Here is a 22,160-nt window from a genome sequence, read left to right as displayed (position 1 = left end):
ACAAGAGCAGCTCCTCCCCAGCCACGAGTGTGGACGCCTCCCTAGCCAACAAACTGAACTCCTTTAATGCGCGGTTTGAGTCTGGCAACAGCACTGCTAGCTCGCCAGCTAGCGGTGCTGCGGTGCAGCTTGGAGTTACACCGCTGGGGAGGAGCGCGCACTCTCAGTGTCTGAGCATGACGTCAGGAAGGCTCTGATGCGGGTGAACACCAGGAAAGCTGCATGCCCAGATGGCATATCTGGGCGAGTACTGAAGGCCTGTGCTAACCAGCTAGCCCCAGTGTTCACTACAATATTCAACATCTCCCTGACTGAATCAGTGGTCCCGTCCTGCTTCAAGACGTCCACCGTTGTTTCTGTCCCGAAGATCGCCTCTCCTGCCTGCCTGAATGACTACCGTCCGGTGGCCCTCACCTCGGTGGTCATTAAGTGTTTCAAGAGGCTGATAAAGGATTATATCTGTGCCTCCCTCCCCCACACCACGCTCACCCACCTGGATGGCCGGAAGGGGCCTATGTGCGATTGCTGTTCATCGATTACAGTTTAGCTTTCATTACCATAGTCTCCACCAGACTGGCTGTCAAGCTGAAGGAGCTCGGACTGAATACTCCACTGTGTGCCTGGATCCTGGACTTCCTCTCAGCCCCGCCCCAGGGGTTAGGGTGGGGAAGCACATGTCCAGCTCCCTCACCCTGAACACAGGATCCCCCCAGGGCTGCGTCCTCAGCCCCCTACTGTACTCCCTGTACACAGATGACTGTGTGGCCAGGCCCAGCTCCAACACCATCATCAAGTTTGCTGACGACACCATTGTCGTGGGCCTGATCACCGACTTTAATGGGAAGGCCTATCGCCAGGAGGTGGCAGACCTGTCACTCTGGTGCCAGGACAACAGCCTCCACCTGAACATCAGCAAAACTAAGGAGCTGATTGTGGACTTTAGGCGAGGATTACAACCGAGGACGCACGCGCCCTTGGTGATTAATGGGGCTTCTGTCGACAGGGTGAGCACCTTGGACTTTACAAACAGACACTCTGGTGAGAAAGGCCAGGCAGCGTCTTTACCACCTCAGGCAGCTTAAGAAATTCTGGGTCTCGGTGAGGATCCTCAAGTCCTTCTACTGTGGAGCGGTGGAGAGCACCATCACTGCCGGGTTTGGGAACTGTACTGCTCAGGACAGGCGGGCCCTGCAGAGGGTGGTGCGTTCAGTCAAACCTACCACTGGAACTGCCCTGCCCTCCCTGCAGGACTTATACACCAGGAGGTGCAGTAGCAGAGCCCGCAGGATCATGAAGGATCCTCACCACCCCAACGAACTGTTCCATCTGCTGCAGTCGGGCAAGCTACTCTGCGATCACACAGCGAGGACAGAGACTGAGACAGAGTTTTTTCCCGCAAGCCATAAGAACTGTCAATGCTGAACTCACCAGTGGTGCTCACTGAGCCACGCAAATAGGCTCCACTACCTTACTGTACTGTATGTAGCACACTGTACCGCATACTGTGTCACTGTTCTGGGTTGTTCAGTGTTATCGTATTGCTGTGCCGTACTGTTGTATACTGTGCTGTATTATCCCACAAACGCTACCTCACTTTATTCACATGCCACTTTAATGCACATATCTATATATACATAATTAGCCTATATACATAAGCCTATCCCATATAAATAAGCCTATTCCCTTTATCTATTCTATTTTATTTTATTCTATATATTTTTATTCTATAGTATTCGACTTACTGCATTAGTTTTAGGAATCAGTTAGTTGGTCTAGTAGAAATTCTTAGGTAGCTACTGTGTTAAATTTAGGACATATTGTGTGTAATCACCGGGTGCGTTGCATTGACATTTCACTGCATATACGTATGAAAGTATGTATATGTATGTGACGAATAAACCTTTTGAATCTCGAATCTTGAATGTGTTTTCTTAAGTTGCAGTGTGCTGAGCTCTCAGGGGTCACCGTATGAAACAGAGTAGAGCGATGTAGTGCATCCCACAAGACATGGACCTTTTTACTCACATGGCCAAGAATGCTGGACGAGACAACAAACATGTAGTACGCCATCTTGGAAGCGGTTCTGTTTTAATACAGACCAAACCGCAGCTGGGTTGACTTGGTAGCACGGAACGGTGCGGATAGTAACTTAAAACAGGGTTAATGGGAAGAGGGCTGAGGTTGCGTTACCTGTGTTCGGACTCGTGGATGGAGAATATCACTCCTGAAGTGGAGGACTTCTGCTGGATGGAGGCCAGAAAGGTGAACTCCGTTTTACCCCGAAACAGCTGCACCACCTTCTCCGTGAGATGTGCCGGGGCGTGCACGGCTCGGCCAACATCTGGAGGTGTAAGCAAGAAAGGAAAACAGTGGTGAGGGATGCCCTGCGCACGTGCCGAATAGTATCGTAGCATCGCGTCGACCTCAAAATGGCACTCCCGCCCCGCCCTACAGCCACCAACAACATGAGCCAATCGCGTCACACGGCAGGTGCAACTTTTTAAAATGCATGGCTGGATTGGACACCTGCTTACTTGATCAGCATTCTTTTTGTACCAAGGATATGGCTCCTACGAAACTAGTGGAAAATAAGTGTTTGATAGCAGATTTTTATGTTTCACCACACAACACCGCTATTCCCGAATGCCACAAGGAGATGGAAAGGAAAGTTGAAAAAGTGGATTTTTGTTTTCGTCTAGTCATTTTTCAGAGCCCTATTTGAGTCTCACCCTTCATTTCGTTTTCTTGTTTCTTTCCTTTTTGGGCTATTTTTGCTTAAAATGTTGTAAACTGTGTGAAAAGCAACAAAAAAGAATGTTAAAAAGAATATACATAATTTTTCTCCCCGTTTCGCCCACCCCCTCGTGGAGATTTACATGTATCAATGCACAGACTATATACTGCGTGAGCGAACAACCACTATGTACACGTGTCTGTAGCAATGCGTTTCCCATAATGCAACATGTTTGTGTCTCCTGTCCGTGTCCCTCAGTTTCACAGGTTCAGCTGTCGGGGGGGGGGCTTTTAAATCTCCCCAGGGTGGGAGTGTCCTCTCTGTCCTCACGCTCAGCCTCACCTACAGCCCAGGTAGCGGTGCTTCCCCCTCCTCCCGCCTGTCCTGCTGGCTGGCTGAATGACCATGACCCTAGCCCTCAACACACACACACACACACACACACACACACACACACACACACACACACACACACACACACACACACACACACACACACACACACACACACACACACACACACACACACACACACACACACACACACACCTCTGCTTTACTAGGTGAGGAAGGGGGGAGGTTTCTAGGGCAGTGTTCCTGTTTTTCGTTTTATATGAACAGACGGGAAAGGAAAACACCAATTTTAGGACATACTTACCAGTCTAACAGATTAGAATGCGTTTCCCGATAATAAAAAAAACCCACTAATTGCGGCATACCGGCATATGCAAATCGCAAATAAGTACTACATAAATGGAACATTTTTAATGGGATCAATGGATCAAATGCATACTCGTGTGCAATCATGTAAAGTGATCTCCAAATGCATTGTTAAATCTGTGAGCAAGTACATTCTGACAGCTGCAAAGCCATACATTAAAAACGTGAAGCAGGCTTTTAAAATGGAAAGGGAGAAAGGATGAAATGGCCTTTCATGTGTGACGGGAGTCTACAGTATGGCCCAATATATAATGAGTGAGAGAACAAAGGCTCCCTCAGCAATGAGCAACCCCATAGCATCTAGAGCAAGCGCAGACAGCTCGATGTAGTTACGCCACAAGAACTGGAAGGCCGTTTTGACAAATAGCTGGTTTTGGCACCGAACCTTCCAGACTTCAAGCCATTACCGCAACGGTCCTCGGCAGGTGATTTCTCCTGCCGACACGCCTGCACACCGTGCAATAAAAACACTTCCTCCACTCATTCTGCCTCTTTGATACTGAGGGGATGTCAGACACTTGACAACAAATGTATTGAAAGCGTCGTCTTCATTGAAAAACCCTCCAGCTGAAAACTTTGGTTTTAGTGACCACTCCTTTCCCTCTCCATCATGGCCACGAGCTCGGAGCTGTTGACACTCGTGGTGTTGACAATCTGTCTCCTTCGTCACCGGCTGTCATGCTGTTGATAAAATCTGACGTTCCATTACTAACCTCATCCCCATTTTCCATTTGGAGAAAAATTAGGGAGGAGAGCAGGATGTGAAATTGGCTGGAGCCTGGAGGTGGATTTTAATACCTCACGGCATCCAATAATTAGAGTGTACCATAGCCGGAAATACACCACAATAATGTTACGAGCTTTCTTGCGGCTGAGCTGCGTCGCAGAAAGTCAAAATGTATTCAGAATGACAATCAAGGTGACAAACCACAAAATGATCACGGCTGTCAAGGAACAAAGCGGAGGCAACACTGACGGAGACCGGATCGGGGCTCGGTGTGGCAAGCAAAGCGCCGGCCTCTTCACCTGGCACTGAGGGCCATGGGCGCCCTCATTACATCATTTAGCTTTTGTCAGATTGACACCCGACCGGCAGATCCACCGCCGTGCACCTGATATCAAGAGCACCACAAGCCACCTAAGATGAGGAGAAGAACGTGGCGCGGCGCTAATCTATCCAGACAATTATGTTTAACAGGGAAGATATGACTCAGAAAAAATGTCCAAATACATTTTACTGAGCTAATAATCGGTTCCATTGTGCTATAGACTGAAAAGTTAGATATTAGACTCCTGGGTGAAGTTATTCAAGATGTCTGCTTGGCATCAGATAACTTCTGATGAGGATTTACCATCATCGAATTACCGTATTTTACAATCCATCACGTCAATAACATCTCATACAATAATAAATATTTATTTACGGAGGAACTCGTCATTCGTTGAGGCTCCAATATACAGTATACTCTAACTATACATAAAAGAAGAGGATAGAAGGATAATAACAATAACAATGAAATAATTATCATCATCCTCATCATCATCATCATAAGTCGTCAAGGTCAGTTGCAATTTAAAAAAGGTACTGAAGAACCGAGACGAGTAACCAGGAGACGATGGACCAGGAGGAGCCCATGCTGCGTTCAGGTAAACTCGTAAAATCTTGCTGTGTTTTAGAGAACCCTGTTTCAGAGAAACTGTAAAATGCACCCAACACAACTAAACAGGACTAAGTATTGACAAGTTCTTCCATTGCAACTGTAACACGTACCTAAAACGAATAAACTGGACTCTGTATTGCTGCCGGCAGCTATATTTATTATTATTATTATTTATAATTTGTATTATTATTGTTCTTATTATTATTATAAGTAGTAGTTGTACTACTACTACTGCTACTACTACTACTACTAATAATAATAATAATAATAATAACTAGGCCCTACAGTATGTGTGTGTGCATACAGTGTGTACACAGTGTGTACTACTGTATGTGTACACCAGCCTTCACACTCATGCACTCAGTTCAAAGTGTGTCATCGCTGTACAATTAGTCTTTGCGCAGCCACCATCTTACAGTCCCTGAAGTCGTATATTCAATCTCCCTGGAAGCTCCTTAATGGCTATTGGGTGCTTGTTACTGCATGAAACATCATTAATATTAGATGAGTGGAAAAAGGGAAAATATGATACAATGGAGGCTTGGGGCTCCAACTAACTATTCCTGGAGACAGTTGAATAATAACTATTTACCTTTTCCTTTTATTATCCTTTGTTTGCGCGTTTATTAACACAAATAAATATTTCACCATGTTATGTTTCAGTGATTCACAGTACAGTGAAGACAGTACATTTAATGTACCCGTCGTCAATGGTATGCACCTCTATCCTCTCCCAGATGAAGTGCATTGCATTTTAATGTTCAAAATGTGTTATACAACTTTGACTGAATAACTGATTGATAGATGCTGAGGGGTGAAAGGAAAAAACCCTCCCTCCCATCTTACAATAAAGGCATAAAGCTGTGTATCCGTCTAAGGAACATCCTCCGCACATTCCCATCAATCCAACACACAACAGCGTGTGTTCCCTGAGGAACTACCCTGCTTTCTGCCGCCCCAGGCAGCGAGGAGCGAGAAGGAGCAAAAACCTGCAGCTCTGATTAACTGGGGCTGGCTGGAGAGATGGAGGCTGGAGAGAGATGGAGGCTGGAGGCTGGAGATAGATGGAGGCTGGAGAGATGGAAGCTGGAGAGAGATGGAGGCTGGAGAGAGATGGGGGCTGGAGAGAGATGGGGGCTGGAGAGAGATGGAGAGATGGAACAGAATTTGAAAGTTGAAAATAGAAATGGCCCGACTCGGTGGCACGTCAGTCAAGCCAGCACCAAGCCATCGAGGACGGAGGACGCCGCCTGCTTGGACCCACTGACGACCAGTGTCCTGTCCGGCCTTTTCCGCCCGACGGGGCGCGGCTCCATGCGGCTGAAAATGGGGGTGGAGCGACGCCGGGCGACGACAGGTTTCAGCTTTGTGCAGACGAGCCGAGAGATGGAGAGGCTGGAGAGAGATGGAGGCTGGAGAGAGATGGAGGCTGGAGAGAGATGGAGAGGCTGGAGAGAGATGGAGGCTGGAGAGAGATGGAGAGGCTGGAGAGAGATGGAGAGGCTGGAGAGAGATGGAGAGGCTGGAGAGAAGCTGGAGAAGCTGGAGAGATGGAGGCTGGAGAGAGGGACGGGCAGGGTTGGAGAGAGAGGGGCTGGAGAGATAGAGAGACGGGAAAGAGATGGATGTTGGAGAGAGAGAGACTAGAGAGATGGAGGCTAGAGATAGAGACAGGTAGGGTTGGAGAGAATGACAGAGGGAGGCTGGAGAGAGAGAGACAGGCTGGAGCGAGAGAGAGGCACGAGAGAGAGAGGCTGGAGAGAGAGACAGACTAGAGAGAGAGAGACAGGCTTGAGAGAGAGACAGGCTGGAGAGAGAGAGACAGGCTGGAGAGAGAGAGGCTGGAGAGAGAGAGGCTGAGAGAGAGAGAGACAGGCTGGAGAGAGAGCGAGGCTGGAGAGAGAGAGAGAGGCTGGAGAGAGAGAGACAGGCTGGAGAGGGAGAGACAGGCTGGAGAGGGAGAGACAGGCAAGAGAGGCTGGAGAGAGAGACAGGCTGGAGAGAGACAGGCTGGAGATAGAGAGACAGGCAAGAGAGGCTGGAGAGAGAGACAGGCTGGAGAGAGAGGCTGGAGAGAGAGAGGCTGGAGAGAGAGACAGGCCGGAGAGAGAGAGACAGGCAAGAGAGAGAGAGACAGGCAAGAGAGAGAGGCTGGAGAGAGAGACAGGCTGGAGAGAGAGAGAAAGAGGCTGGATAGAGAGGCTGGAGAGAGAGAGACAGGCTGGAGAGAGAGCGAGAGAGAGGCTGGAGAGAGAGCGAGAGACAGGCTGGAGAGAGAGCGAGAGACAGGCTGGAGAGACCTCCTCCCGTCCGCCTTTAAAAAATTAAAACAATTTTCATTCCGTGCTGCTCCTGAATCTCTGTGATGGACAGGGGGCAGACATCCCATAATATATCGCAGCAGCGCTTGTGATGCAAAAATCTGTTTTCCGCCGTGTTCCCAAATGGCAACAGCGAGGCTGCAACAGAATTTGAAAGTTGAAAATAGAAATGGCCCGACTCGGTGGCACGTCAGTCAAGCCAGCACCAAGCCATCGAGGACGGAGGACGCCGCCTGCTTGGACCCACTGACGACCAGTGTCCTGTCCGGCCTTTTCCCCCCCGACGGGGTGCGGCTCCATGCGGATGAAAATGGGGGTGGAGCGAGGCCCGGCGGAGGGACGCCCGGTGGAGCGACGCCCGGCGGCGACGGGTTTCAGCTTTGTGCAGACGAGCAGCGCCGCACCTTGGAAAACAGCGCTCCAACTACGGCTAAAATAAGGAAGACATCATGTGATGTTTCCCCCGGTGAGGACGATTCTTTATTTTCAGGGACGGATGGAAAGGTCATTTACGTTGTTTGTTTTTTTCCCCAAGAGGTTATTTATTTTGCCAAGTAAACAAACGACATCATTTTAATGACAAAAAAAAAAAAAAGGGAGTGGACACGGCACCGTCCAAATATATAATGTATGTTTCATCTGGAAAGGGAGGGAGGTTTGAAATGTTTGCCACGCCCCCACAACAGCCGCTGGCTTTTGAGCCGACACGCCCACAAACACCACCCGAAACGGCCGCTACCATCGCGGCACGGGGAGCGAAACGCGAAACGCGCGGCGAGGCAGAGGGAGCGTGGCCACAAGAAATGCATAACCCATTTTCCAGGCGCGGCGAAACCGCCCATGAACGATGGGAGGAAATTGCCGGAGCGACAAACAGACGGAGCGGAGCATCTCCGCGCGACACGAGGAGAGGGAGCCGGAGCGCGCTTCGGACGGCCTCCCGCCCACCCCGCCCGCCCCGCCCCGCCCGCCCTCGCGTTTGAAGAACTCCTCGGTTCGTGAAAAATTCATGAATTGGGGATTTGATAAAACATTCATGACCGCGTGTTTGGGATTCTCCGTCCTTTGGCGGAGGAGATACGGCGCCCCGGCTCCGAGCGTCGCTCCTTTCCTCCGGTCGCGTTGCGGGTCCCTCCGCCGCCGCCGAGATGATTTTAATAAGGCACAAACAATGACAAAGCGGCGGCAGGCTCCACGAGAAAAAAAAAAAAAAAGGGGGGGGGGGGGGCGGAGGGGTCGCTCCGCATTGTCTCCCTTCAGAGCTGACAGCGCTCTATTATGAGTCATCAGATAGAGTGCACCGGATTATTCTCCGACCGTCACATTAATTACGGCGCCGCGTTCCCGGAGCCTGACTTTTCCGGCGCCGGGGACCCGGGCGCCATCCGTCTCCAGGAGCCTCATCATCGCTCGCTCCCGGAAAACCAGGAGAGGCGCTCGGAGGAAATACAGAGAATATTAGATATTGGCAAGAGATGAATAACTCCCTCCTCGTATTCCCCGGAGCACGCCGATGCAGCGTTTGCATAGAGCGTCTCCGCCGCGCCCACCGCGAAATGAGCCTCCGCATAGAGGCACCTACACCCATGTAAACAAGGCAACATGGGCGGGCGGGCGGGCCAGCACACACACACACACACACACACACACACACACACACACACACACACACACACACACACACACACACACACACACACACACACACACACACACACACGGTTGATGTTAGCTCATCTAGCGGGTGCAATTTGCTTTGAGGTGTTGTATCCATATCCATCCAGGCCCCATCAGCCCGGCCCGCTCTCTGGGACCGTGTAACTGTACGGGGGGGGGGGGGGGGGGCCCGGAGTCCCCGGGGCCCCTGTGTAGGGCCAGCAGATCGCCGCATTTATTTTCCCGCACAGCCGGACTAAACGGCCCGAATCGCTGAATCCGAGAACGGGACACGTATTAGAAGGCGGTGACCATCTCCCGCCCTTCCACTGGCGCCGCGAATGCAACCAATCATCTCAATTAGACGCAGCGGGCGTGGCGGCTGATATTGTCCCGACCACAACTGTGATAAACATCCCCTCAGCAAGGAAAAAGATATCTAAAATCAAAGGACAACAACAGAACAGCAAACAACCTGATAATTACACCCAAGCCCGGCTCCTCGTTTCTCCTCTAATTGCATAAATCACTTTTTTATTTTATTTTTTTCCATCAGAACTGCGTGAGCCAGGCTTTGTTTTCCTAAATAAAGGCTTTTTCGCTGCGGCCGCAGCGCGGGTTGTAACGCTCGCCAGCTCTGTCTCGACAGGTTCGGGCAGGGACATCCCAGGGACGAGATGGGCAGTAAGGTAACAAGCGCCAAGGTCACCCGAGGTCACCACGCCGCGCCCGCAGGGGTCGTCCCTGTCGCCTCCCGGTGGCGAACGGGGCGAGCACCTGCCGCGGGGCGGGGCGGGGCGGCGAATCACACACCTGCATGTGGGCACACCTGCCGACTCTGGCACAGGTAACAATGAATCGGGGAGAGACGCTGTTCACCCGCCCAAGAGATACTGGTGCCGGAAAACACGGGTCCAGTCTGACACGAGGCTCCACCAGATGACAACCTCCAACAATGCATTACAGACTGTAAATTAAAGCTGTGCCGTGGAATAAACAAAGCGTTGCAACGGTTCCCCGACTATGGGACGACGTGGAGGGAAGCAACGAGGGCTGGGTGATGCTGCCGCTTCTCACCGTCCCACCTGACCTGCGCAACAAACAATTACTTCATGGAACAAGTTGATTTGTGACGACGGTGGAATTTCACTGAAGTGGAAAATTTCCAAACAGTTTGTTTGAAAGTGTGAACGTTGAATAGTATCAAAGTATCAGGCTTTTTTTTTTTAACACAACCCTGGAAACTCTGTTCCTACCGTACATATTTACTATATCCACACCCACTACTGTTTACTCTATTTATATATAATTCATATAGTTGTATTTTATATACACGCTGCTCTTTACTGCTGCTGCTGCTGCATTCTGCTGGGACGCTCAACTACCTTTCCTTGTCTCAGTGCTTGTGCTTTGTGCAATGACAATAAAGCTGAATCTAAAAAAAAAAAAAACAACATTGAATGGGTCCCTCCCGCCCGGCCGCTCCCTCGTCCGGCACAAACAGAGCATCGCCGCATGGAGGCAAGAGGGGGAGGGAGGGAGGGAGGGAGGGAGGCGAGCGAGCCGCCGCACCACCGGTCGGACGCGGTTACCGTCAAAGTAAAAAGCGATGACAGACGTTCCTCGCGTCCGCATGGTGAACGACGCAGCCCCACACAGCAGCATCTCCCTCTGTGTTTATCCGTGTGCGTTTGAGGGAGAGGGAGAGAGACAGGAAGAGAGAAAGGAAGACAGGCGGAGGGAGGGCGGGGGTTGCGCAAGCGGGTCGGGCGGAGCCGCGCTCTGAAAGACGGAGCCCGCACAAAAAGATAAACAATAACAAATACATAAAAAGCGCGGGCGCCCAACGCCTTTACCTCGGGGCGGAGGACGACCATCCACCCACGTTGGTACATAAGAACCGCTGCAACCCACCCGGCAAGGGGGGCCAGATGAAGATGGAGGGAGGCGTCCCTTCGCTCTGGCTCCTGCAAACCTCCCTTGTCCCCTAACCCTGACTAAAACAAAATGACGAGCTTGTGTGTGTATATATATATATATACACACACACACACACACACTCACAGTATTTTTATATATATATATATATATATATATATATATATATATATATAAATAAAAGAAGATGTGTGCCGCGTGCACCATGAGGCAAGCCCGTCATTTTGTTTTAGTCAGGGTTACATGACACACACACACACACACACTTTTTTTTTTTTAATTCAGGTTTCTTTGATCCCTCACTGGAAGGAAGTTGTGCTCTCTACCCCGAGCGTGCACGCTGAACGGCGTTCACGTTGTAGATGAGAACTTTTAATGTTTTGTAGTACGGTGCCAAGTAGTACATTTACGATCCGCAGCCTTTTTAAATGCCCCCGAATGACGTGTGTATTATCAGGGTACTGACTCCGACTCCAGGACGCGTTTCCAGGACTCTGTGCTCCTCTGGTTTGGGGCCTCGTGTCACGGCGGGGCCCCGCCGCTCCTCATGGCGCGAACTGTCCACCCTCCTTCCCGCCCGCCGGATTCAGCTCTATTTTCCCGGTTCATTTTTCCCTGCCACGCCAGCGTCGCGGCGAACGGGACCCCGGGCGCGCTGCCTACTTCGCGCGGCGGTTCCTTTTTGGAGTGCGGCTCTCAGACGCGAGGCTCTGTCGGCCCCGCCAGCGTCGGGATGCGGAGGCTCAGCGCAGATTTGTTTTTATTTTTTATCTTTGGCATTCAGAATGCCTGGGAGCGCTCCCACCATGGCGCCAAGTAATGTGCGGATTTGTTTTCCTGGCATTGTGTTGTCAGTAGTGATAATGGTAAATTGTTAACAGCCGGGTTCTTGATATATCAGTGTGTTAGCGAAGGGCTCCAGATATGCAGGGGCTAAGAGGACGGAAAGGACCCGTGGAGAGACGGAGATAAAGCTTGGCGCTCATCACCATAGTAATAACCAGAACAGGGTCGGGTACCACTCCATCCGGCTGCAGATTTGGGATGTTTGCAGTGCAACGCTTTACATCTTTACAATTGCAGAACTCTGAATGCCTCCACAAATAGACACTACGGAATACGCAGAAGGATTTCCCTTTTTGGATTATTCTGTCACATTATGGAGACACTGCCACATTAAATACACAATATTAAAGTCTCTGTTAAGCAACAATAGTAATGAATAAAGAGTTGGGCTGCCACCAAATAGTCGACTAAACGTTAGTCGACAGTAGACAAGTCATTGTATTAAGAGTATTTCCTGTTGGTCGGTGAGTTGTCGGAAAAAAATATATATTAATATTTTTAATTCAATAATAATTTTCATTATTAATCTTACAACCTCTGTGGCTTAACCCGCGTATGACACGCTAGAGGGCCTTTAACTTGAAACACATTTTAACAAAAATAAATGTTCAGTCTCCTTGCTGGTTGTTCCGACACATTCAGAAGAATAATTACGGCTTTCGATGAACGGCTTTTCCTGCTAATTAAACGGGGGGCTCGCTCCGTGGGTGCGCGCCGTCTAAAGACGCGAAAATAATATTGTGTATATTACAAAAAACAAACCAAAAAAAACAAAAAAAAACATTGCGTATATAATGAGAGCTGTTTGAAGCCGCTGATAACATTCTTCACTAACTAAATCGGATTTAGTTAGTGAAGCCGATCCCGGAAGCCGGCGGGCGTCCGGGATCCCTGCCCGCTCTACAGTGGGGAGCGGGGGCTTCCAGGCGGGGCGCTGGGAAGTGCGCCCGACAAGGGGTCCCTAACGAGGAGAACGCCGACACCAGGAAAACGGTCTCCCGCACACCACAATGGGGTGCAAATTACGTCAATATGTAATTTAAACATCTCCATTAATAAAATAATAACAGGGCCTAATAAGTTGAACCGCTGTAACGTCTGTCTGCTGTAATTAAAAGGCGGCTCGCTTCGCGCGTGTGCACCACACAGCGCTTGTAAATTAAATGTCTATTTTAAAGGCTGGTTATTGGTTTTGTGTTTATCTGTGATGTAGCGCAGTGGTAACAATGTTAATTATAACGTTCATTCTCGACCCTTTAACTCAAACCATTATTTGATGCCTCAAAAAACAAAAATTTCAATAATTTAATTCATATCCTTAACGTGCGATGATTAGTTGACTAATGGCTCTGAACTGACGACTAATAGTCGACTAGGAAAATCTTTAGCCGGGGGCAGACCTTGTTCTGTGTTTGTCACAAAAAAGAAAAAAGTGTAATTAATTATATATATAAATATATATTTAAAAAAAAACAGGTTTGAAAACCATGAGAAAAAGGCAGTTCCCTCAGCTCCGATACGTCGGGGGCGTGTCCTCCGAAGACGCTGAAACTGCGCCCAATCGTAGGAGAGGTGTCTCTTCCCTTAAGTGTCAAATACCGTTATACCAGATTCCACCACGGAACACAAGTGTAAATAAGGAGGCGGAGCTGTACCCACATCCTGGCCTCCAGGGAAGACGCATTTGCGGGACGAAGGCGCCGTAGTTAGAAAGCAAACTAGTGTCGGCTGAAGTAACTGCCGATGGATGACTCTGAAGCAGGGTTGGGGGGGGGGGGCCGTGCCGAGACCGACCGCCCTACGTCAACCTGTCATGACTTAGCCGCCCCCACCCCCAAAAAACAATCCGGAAAACAAAAACGGCGAGAAACAGTTTAACGGTGCAACTCCACCATTCAGTACGACATCGTTCGGCCTCTTTGCATGTTTTCACCCATTACTTTCCAACGCGTTTGATAATCACTCCACGGCGACTTGGCGTCAGGCTAAATGAGTTATAGCGACCACCTCCCCCGAGTGATGAGGACCCTCCAAAACGAGAGCCTGACATTGAACGTACAGCACATGGGGTTAACACGCACACGGGTCCTCTCATCACATGGACGTCTGCATGTCTTCATTTTGTGAGACATCGTTCTGTAGTCCAAACGCACGATGCTGGGATGGCTAAGATTCAGTGGGAAATAATAACGGTGAGAAACATTATTATCATAATATTGTAAAGTACCAAGTCGTTTATTTCTGTGTGACGACGGCACTCAAATGTTCGCTCCTCGTGCAACCTCAACAATTCAAGTAGGACAATGAGCAATAGATAGGAATAAGCAATAAGTATAATATTTCAGGGGGGGGTTCATACTTCAGCCTCCCCTGAATAAGTCAACATGGGGTTTCACACACGCCACATATTGTGATAAAATAAATAAGAAAAGATCCCCATCAATAGCGCGGCGATGAAGCCCTCCATAATGTCGCAGCTCCGGGAGGTTTAATAAGGACATAAAAGGGCATCCCAGTGAGTGACGGCGGGATCCAGAGCCGCCGTGCACGCACCTCCCACCGGCTGGTGCGACGCGTCGACTCCGCCAGGCAAAAGTGTCAGATGAGCTGCGACGCTCCGCATTCTTATTCCAAGCTGGGACGAGGTTACAGGGGCCACCATGATGAAGGTGAACACAATTCCAGGGGGATTACGACGGCATCACAATAAAGACTCTGTGCGCAACACAAGAGGGCTAATAACACCAGGCGGGTGAGGGTTGAGGGGCGAGAAGTCGCCGGAAAACTCATTCCGCCGTCTTTCACATGAGGAATCTGAGGCGCAGTGGAACGACGGCAGCGCTTAATTGCTCGGCGCTGAGGTTATTTTGCTAATTTTCAGCCTGTTGGCGGATGTCTCAGAAATGGGCTCGTACAAGAAGACATTTCCCTCTTGGTCGGCGTGATAATGAGCCCCGCTGAAGGAAAACCCTGGAGTCGGTAATGATGTCTGAAAGACAGTTGATGGTAATCTCGTGGAGAGGAAAAAAAAACCTTTCAGGATTAATGTTAATGTTAAAAGAAATGAGCACGCCAACCCCCTTCTATCCAGGGGAGCAGCGACTGGTTGGTACAGGATAGGCGGTGTCGTTACTAAAACAGCACAATAAAAGATGGCCGTCCTGATCTGGGCAGCGTGTGGGAAAAAAGGGAATAAAAAAAAAAAGTCCAGTGCACGCAGGGTACTCATCTGGATCGGAGGCGTGCATGGCTTCCACAACGTTACCAAGGCCCATCGTACGGAGAATTCAACCCAAAAATATCATCCCTCACACACACACACACACACACACACACACACACACACACACACACACACACACACACACACACACACACACACACACACACACACACACACACACACACACACACACACACACACACACACAGAGAGAGAGAGCGAGAGTCCACGCATCCCTAAATAAAGCTGCTTGTGTCCGACCACCGTTCATCCGGGCTACCTTTAATTTGACAGCAGGGGGGCAATAGAGACAAGTCTGTCCCTTTGAAAGATATCACCCGCATGTACAATGAATAATTCAGATGGAATAATTCTGCCGGGGCTCCTGTGAGGTGGGACGAGTGTCTCGCCTCCCCAGCAGCAGGGACAGCCAGGAAGCTCATACATAAAAGATGAAAGGTTTGATAGCGGCGCCCGGATTCGGGGACCGAGATTGTGTGCCATAGACTTTGCAGTCGCAGCCTGGCTCAGAGACAGGGAGCCCGTGGGCTGCCCGGCCTCCTCTGGGCCTGCCTACATGGGGCTTACTTTGTAATATCTGTGCCATATGGAAGTACGCTCTGCCGTCGGAGGATGGCAGGGTAAAAATAGCAAGAGCATGGACGCCAGAGTAAATTGGACCCCCTCTGTACGCTTGGTTTCCAGGCGGTTTCCTTCCGCCGAAACCGTTTTTCTCATATTCAATAAAAAAATAAAATGTGTTTTTCTTTTTCTTGTAAATTTTTTTTTGTTTTGTCTTTTTTTGGTGGAGGTCTATGCCAATCCTCGAAATAGATTCTGCATCCATCGGTATATTCAGAGTCGCCCCTTGCTCCTCAAATCGCAGAAGCACCCGCCGTGCGCGCCGCGCCGCAGAATCTGCGAACGCAGGCTCAATCCCGGCTCCCCGGTCTGCACTTTTCTCCTCTCCTTTCCCCTTTTAAACAGATCCGCTCGAGCGGAGCCAGGCCGCCGCCCGCCCGATCGCCTGACGCACACACGATAACATTGGAGTCGACCACATCAAAGATTGGCATATTCCTGTTTTCTAAAGCAGCGGTAACATGCAGACCGCTGATACTGCTCGGAATAAAAAGGATCGGGCGGGGAAGTGCCGATCCGTCTGCCAGTCATTTCAACCGCCTTGCCTCTTCAGGTGCGTGGAGATGCATCTGCGACACTAAAGAGAAACCGATCTGTTCCAGCCCCCCACCGCAGTATGTTCATCATTAGGAGGCAGATGGGGAAGAGGTGGGAATTTCCGCATAAATGACATTTGTGTCTAAAGTAGGGATGAATTGTGATCCCCACCATATTTTTTCTTTACACCAGCTATAAATCCTACATCTTAAAGGGATACTCCAGCTTTTTGACCACGTCACCCAGTTTCCGACTGGAAGATCGACACCAAATTCACCCAGCGCGTCCGGTCCGGAGACGGGCTTCATGCTTCACGCTTCTGTGGTAGCTCAACGCACGAGGCAGCGGGGGGAATCAACAAGCCCTGCTCCTGTGGAACTAGGAAAATACACCTTCCAGCATCTCACAAGCAGAGTTATTTCAGTAAAAAATAAATAAAGAAAAATCTTTGTTGTTTTTACATGCTGCTCCTTTTCACTATCCATCCGCTTGACATGCTGCTTCAACCGAGTTGTGGGTTGCCAGTCGATTACCGTGACGGAACTGGCAACCCTACAGCTCCAATGTGTAGTTTCACGGGGGGGGGCTTCCACTATCTGCTCATATACTGTAGAATACTGAACAGTACCGACTAGATCAGGGGCATTAGAACAAAATGATTGACATATACACAGAGTTATTTTCTCCATTAAAGACGTAACCCACATCCAACACGCTTCCATGTGTCAGAAAGCAGTCGCTTTTATTTAACATTTGAATTGTTTGAAGGAGGATATTTTCTGACACCCTATTTTAGTCAGATATCAGGCCCATATAGGACACCGGTGCAATCCCCGGTGTGAGTCTTCAGTTGTCATATTCTAGGAGTAATATCCTGAAGGATATTAGCCCAGAAACAGGATTGCGTTCAGTCTTCATTGATGGATATGGCTGAGGATCGGTTGAGACTTGGTTCAGCATCATCTCCTGACATCGTCTGTCTGCCATGCTGACGCTTGACAGGTACGAGCTGAACAGTCTGGCAGCAGGAAGGTGCTGTCGTGCGACAAGGACAGTCAGTCTCGTGGAGTGAGCAATTAATAACGTGTGCACATATTCACCAAAAAAAAAAAAAAAAAAAATATATATATATATATATATATATATACACACATACACATACACATACATACATACATATACACACACACAAATATATATGTGTGTGCGCACACACACACACACACACACACACACACACACACACACACACACACACACACACACACACACACACACACACACACACACACTTTAATATTTTTTTTCAGTCAAATAATCTTTAGTGTTGACGCTGTGTAAATATGGGGAAATAACTCAGCTGCTCATTTTATCACGGAACCTGGCTCTGTGAGATAGAGGACAGGTGATCACATGCATTAGGTGAATGCAAAGTGCATTTATTCAACGTAATCATGGTGTTTGTGTGTAATCTCCTTGCTCTGCCTTTGACTCTACCATTTTGGCCAATCCCTTTTAATCGTCGAGATCCGGCAAAGACACAGGGGCTTGAAGCCCCTCTTCGGTCCAGATGATTCACGGTCACATGGAATTGTATTTAATTGCACAGGTCTCCTCTCTGCGATTACTTGGGTTGAACAAAGGGGACATTAACTCAGTTTGGTAAATGGGGAGCCGCCAGCGCGGTGGGATCGACGTGTTGCAGACCTCCCGCTTCCAGCCCGTTGGCGCCCCATCACGGCGGCGACAGCAAAAAGAAGATTTGCTCGGTAGGGTCGGCAGTTTGGGAATTGGATAAATGAACGAGAGAACACTGGCATGTTGTACGGTGTGCGGGCAGCAGCCAAACAGAATTGTCAGAGAACGGCCATCAGATGTGGTTGTGAGGCGCAATCCAGCGGCAGATCCTGCTTCAGCGTGCACGCGTTTGCACGGATACGGGTCCAACACCTGGCTAAAATAGGCTTCGTCATCTGGGAATATACAATAGACAAAAAAAAAAAAAAAAAACGGAAACCGGCAAACATCATCTAAATGTGACGGATCATTTTCAGCTTTTACGGCACACACAAGCATGTTCGAGAGCGAGGAACACACGCGTGACGATAACCATGTTCAAAATGACACCAACCTAATCAAGTCGGTGCTGTTCACTAAAACCTGTTCATTGCAATGATTCATCCATTTAAAATCTAGTTTAGAACACGGTTCACCGACTGGCCATCCACAGAGCATTCATTTGACTCCATCTCAGAGTTATAAACCTCGGCGCGTATGGTAATGGGATGTATTCATATTGAGCTTTTCTACTCCTACGACTCAAAGTGCTTCACAGTGCATACCTCGCATTCATCCACTCAGGGATGGCGGCGGCAGCAGCCGTGCGAGGCGCACACCAGCTCAACGAGAGCAGTTAGGGGGTTAAGTGTCTTGCCCAAGGACACTTCAGCACGCTACCGGCAATCCGCCGATCGCCGGACGACCCACTCTACCTTCTGAGCCACTGTCTCCCCGCGGAGGCCATCTTGTATTGGAAAAAGGCCTCCAGCTACAAAACAAGCAGCCGGATCGCTCGGCTTCTTCCTCTCGGCCTGACCCCTCGTCCCGTCCCGGTCGAAGGAGTCACGGCAGAGCGCAGACTCCTTCTCGACTTCCCACGTCATCTCAAAATAAAGAGTTGTTTTGATCTATGTTGGACAAGACAACGGCTGAGTTTTGGAACATCACACTTGGACCCGTACTGAGGCCCGGTGGCGGTGCAGGGCCGGCTGGGTTGCAGGGCTCTCAAAGCAGTGCAGGGGTGGGCCAACCGTTAAATAGGTCATGATGCAAACTTTGCCTCCAACTCTCCGGTCCAATTTCACACAGTTTCTGGCTGCGGGAACACAGGGCTCTGAGCCCAGAGGAATCAGGCGAGAGCAGCTTGGAGGAGGGCGGAGGGGGCGGGGTGTAATGGTGGGGGGTGGAGGGGGTGGGGGTGGGGGGGGTCCCAGCACAACAACCTCAGTCAAAGGAGACTATCAGTCAGACGCAAGGAGCTTTATTCATTCACAGCGAGCAGTGGAGGACTAATGACACTCCAAGCACACACACGTACACACACACACGTACACACACACACACTTGCGTACATGAAAGGCACAGCTCGCTCACAATCTGCGTGAAATTAACGTCTGATTTACTACGTCAGCAGCTAATTTCACAACCAGCGGAAGGGAACGCCGTCGGGTCCCATCCCTGAGCGAGTAGCGGAAGAGTCAACGTCGCGCCTGGGGAATTCGGGCAAAACCAGAGCCCCTCGAGCTCAGAGGTCAAAAATTAAAGCTAGAATCAGTGATGCACATATGCAAATACATTGATGAATTGATCAACAAACGGGGAGGACGACGACTGCCGCCTGGTGAAAAAATAAAAATAAAAATGCCCTCAGAGTTCCAGAACAGGGTCCCGGGGGCGTTCAAAAGTGATGTCGGGACGGCAAAGCTGAGCGAGGGAGCCTCGACCGGCCCGGCGGACTCATATCACAGCAGGTGGAGGCGATGCAGCCGGCGTCTGCCTCCGACCCCGAGAGGTAACCGCGGCTATCGTCAGAGGGACCCGTCGCCATCCCAACACACCTGCGCCAATTTGCACCTGCTCATATGGGGCAGAGACATTTCCACGCAAAACGCACCTTCTAATTGCACCGACATGAGCGAACGCAGTGGAATGCGTAATTAGGCGGCCATGTCGTAACCCCGCCCCCTTTATCCTTCCTCAAAAGCAGATTCAGAGCGGAGGAAGGCACGGCGGTGACAAACGAGGGGGCGCCTTCGGATGACAAGGAAACTGCACTTCCAGCACCTGTTTGATGGATAACAGCCGTGATTCCAGTATATGAATATTGATGAACATGGACGTTGGTGGAAGAAAAAAAACAAAAAAAACAAAGACAAGAAGCGTGAATGGATGACGGACGCGTCTCACTGACACCTACAGTGCATGCGTTCTATCTTGCTGCTTCCCCGACGTCGCTATTGTCAGCAGCTCTGCCGAGCTCTGCCGTCACGTTTCCCATCTCCACTCGCGCTGTATCCTCGGTTTTACCGGAGCCGGACCGCGCAGGGCATTTCCGAAACTATATTCCGTGACGTGGTCGCAGCGGTCCCAAGTCAATAAAAAGGTGCATTTCACAACAGACCAGTTTGCACGAGTTGAGCCTGAAGGGGGGGGGGGGACGCAGTGGACGTGCTCTTCTTTTACAGTCGATGTAATTGGCTCGAAGCTTCACACATGGCGTGAAGTCTGCGTGGACAGTTTGACCCCGAAGAGGCTGCGGCCGCACCAGACAAACAACAGTAACTTTAAACACAATCAATATGCCAGCTGCGAAATTCATACCCGTAACCTAGGGGGCATTTTGATGTTAATAAAGTTAATAAAAGGCACCCCGAGAGGCATCTGACTTGGAGAAACAAAGAAGGAAAAAAATATATATACAGATTTTTATTTTTTGAACTCGAGCACAGATCGAAGGGAACTGCCTCCTCTCTGAAATGAAAAGGAAGGGGTTTACCTCGGAACAGGAAGGCTTTGCTGCTGTTGTGGAGCCCCGCCACTTGGGTAATTCCATAGGTGGCATTTGCCAGGTCAAGTTCATGGATGAGATCAATCTGGTAATCTGGATCCGAACCGAAACCCAAAACTGTAGGGAGGGGGGGGAAAAAAGACGTTAGGCGGACATTTGCTTCACTCACACCATCCTATATAGGCAAAATTATTTGAAGACATGAATGCTAGTATTATTATTATTATTATTATTATTATTATTCGATAAAATGCCGCGCGTGCGTCCAATTTATTAAACCACTGCATGTAGAGAAAAGTCCGACATTGTTTGAACGACCTGGTTTGCAGCCTGTGTTGCTGATCATGGCTCATAATAATGCTGCAACACCTGTCTCCAAAATGTGCAGAGAGGTGTGAGGTCTGTTCCAAGTTCCACCATGTTCTGGTGCTGGACACGCAGCCGAAACGCTGCGAGGATCCGTTCCTCGCAGCGTTTCGGCTGCGTGTTCGGGGGGGAAGGAAAAAACGAAAAACAAAAAAAAAAAAACCCCGAAGCGAAGCAGTGAAGGCGCGCACGGGGCGCACGCCGGCGCCGAGGTGGGGAGAACCGGAGAAGCCGGAGGGACCGGCTCCTCTCACCCCCGGCGTCCGCCGTCACCCTTAACCCCGCATCGCATGCAACTCTTACCCGGTCTAGTGCAAAAGAAGAGCGACAGCAGAGCCACGGAAATATCCATTTGTGCGGAGTTCGCGTCCCGGTTCCTCAGCTGGCTCCGCACCGTGCGCTCCTCCGCCGCTGCTCTCCGCGCTCTGCTCCGGGGCGGGGGAGGCTGCGCGCCGCGCTCCGCTCGGCGGCGGCACGGGGCGGTCCACTGCGGGAGCGGGGGGCGCGGGGGCAGAGGAACGCGGTCGCTGCGCGCCGGAAGAGTGGACGAGACGCTCGCTCCTGGGGCGCAACGCGGAGAACGACCGTGGCCCCTGACAACAGAACCTCGAACTGGGACGAAGAGAGAAATAACGGTGGATGTGATGTGAAGCTACATGTGAAGTACCCCCCCTGTTTCGGACTGTGCCAAGGTCCAACTTCGGAGGTGAGGAAAGGCGTTCCAGAGAAGGTGCTTCATTCTGATTAATAGGATTGTTCGTGTTCCAGCCATTTTCCTGCTGAGCCCCTGTCGTATGATGCACTTCTGCATCATTGTAGGACACGCGTCCTGTTAGATTTAGAGTGAAGGGGAAATCTGTAAAATTGTTATTAAAAATAAATAAATAAATAAATAAATCCCCCCCCAATTTATCCCATATTTATTTTGCTCGCATGAATTTTATTTTAA

General features: G+C 49.9%; 1 protein-coding gene across 1 annotated transcript in view; it reads right to left on the bottom strand.

Moving 5' to 3' along the window:
- LOC307228414 (protein kinase C-binding protein NELL1-like) overlaps positions 1-21,563 on the bottom strand; it is a gene marked incomplete at both ends in the record, with an annotated part of 172,036 nt that extends 150,473 nt beyond the window's left edge. The window contains 3 exons of the mRNA XM_079998063.1: positions 2,191-2,341; positions 20,834-20,962; positions 21,515-21,563. Coding sequence (XP_079854189.1) covers positions 2,191-2,341; positions 20,834-20,962; positions 21,515-21,563 — 329 coding nt within the window. The remainder of the gene's footprint in view (positions 1-2,190; positions 2,342-20,833; positions 20,963-21,514) is intronic.
- Positions 21,564-22,160: the final 597 nt, after the last annotated feature.

This window comes from Zeus faber (genome assembly GCF_960531495.2).
Source record: "Zeus faber genome assembly, chromosome: 3".
Lineage (NCBI taxonomy): Eukaryota > Metazoa > Chordata > Actinopteri > Zeiformes > Zeidae > Zeus > Zeus faber.
Note: the sequence above shows the minus strand (reverse complement) of the source record. Positions and strands in the feature narration are given on the sequence as shown.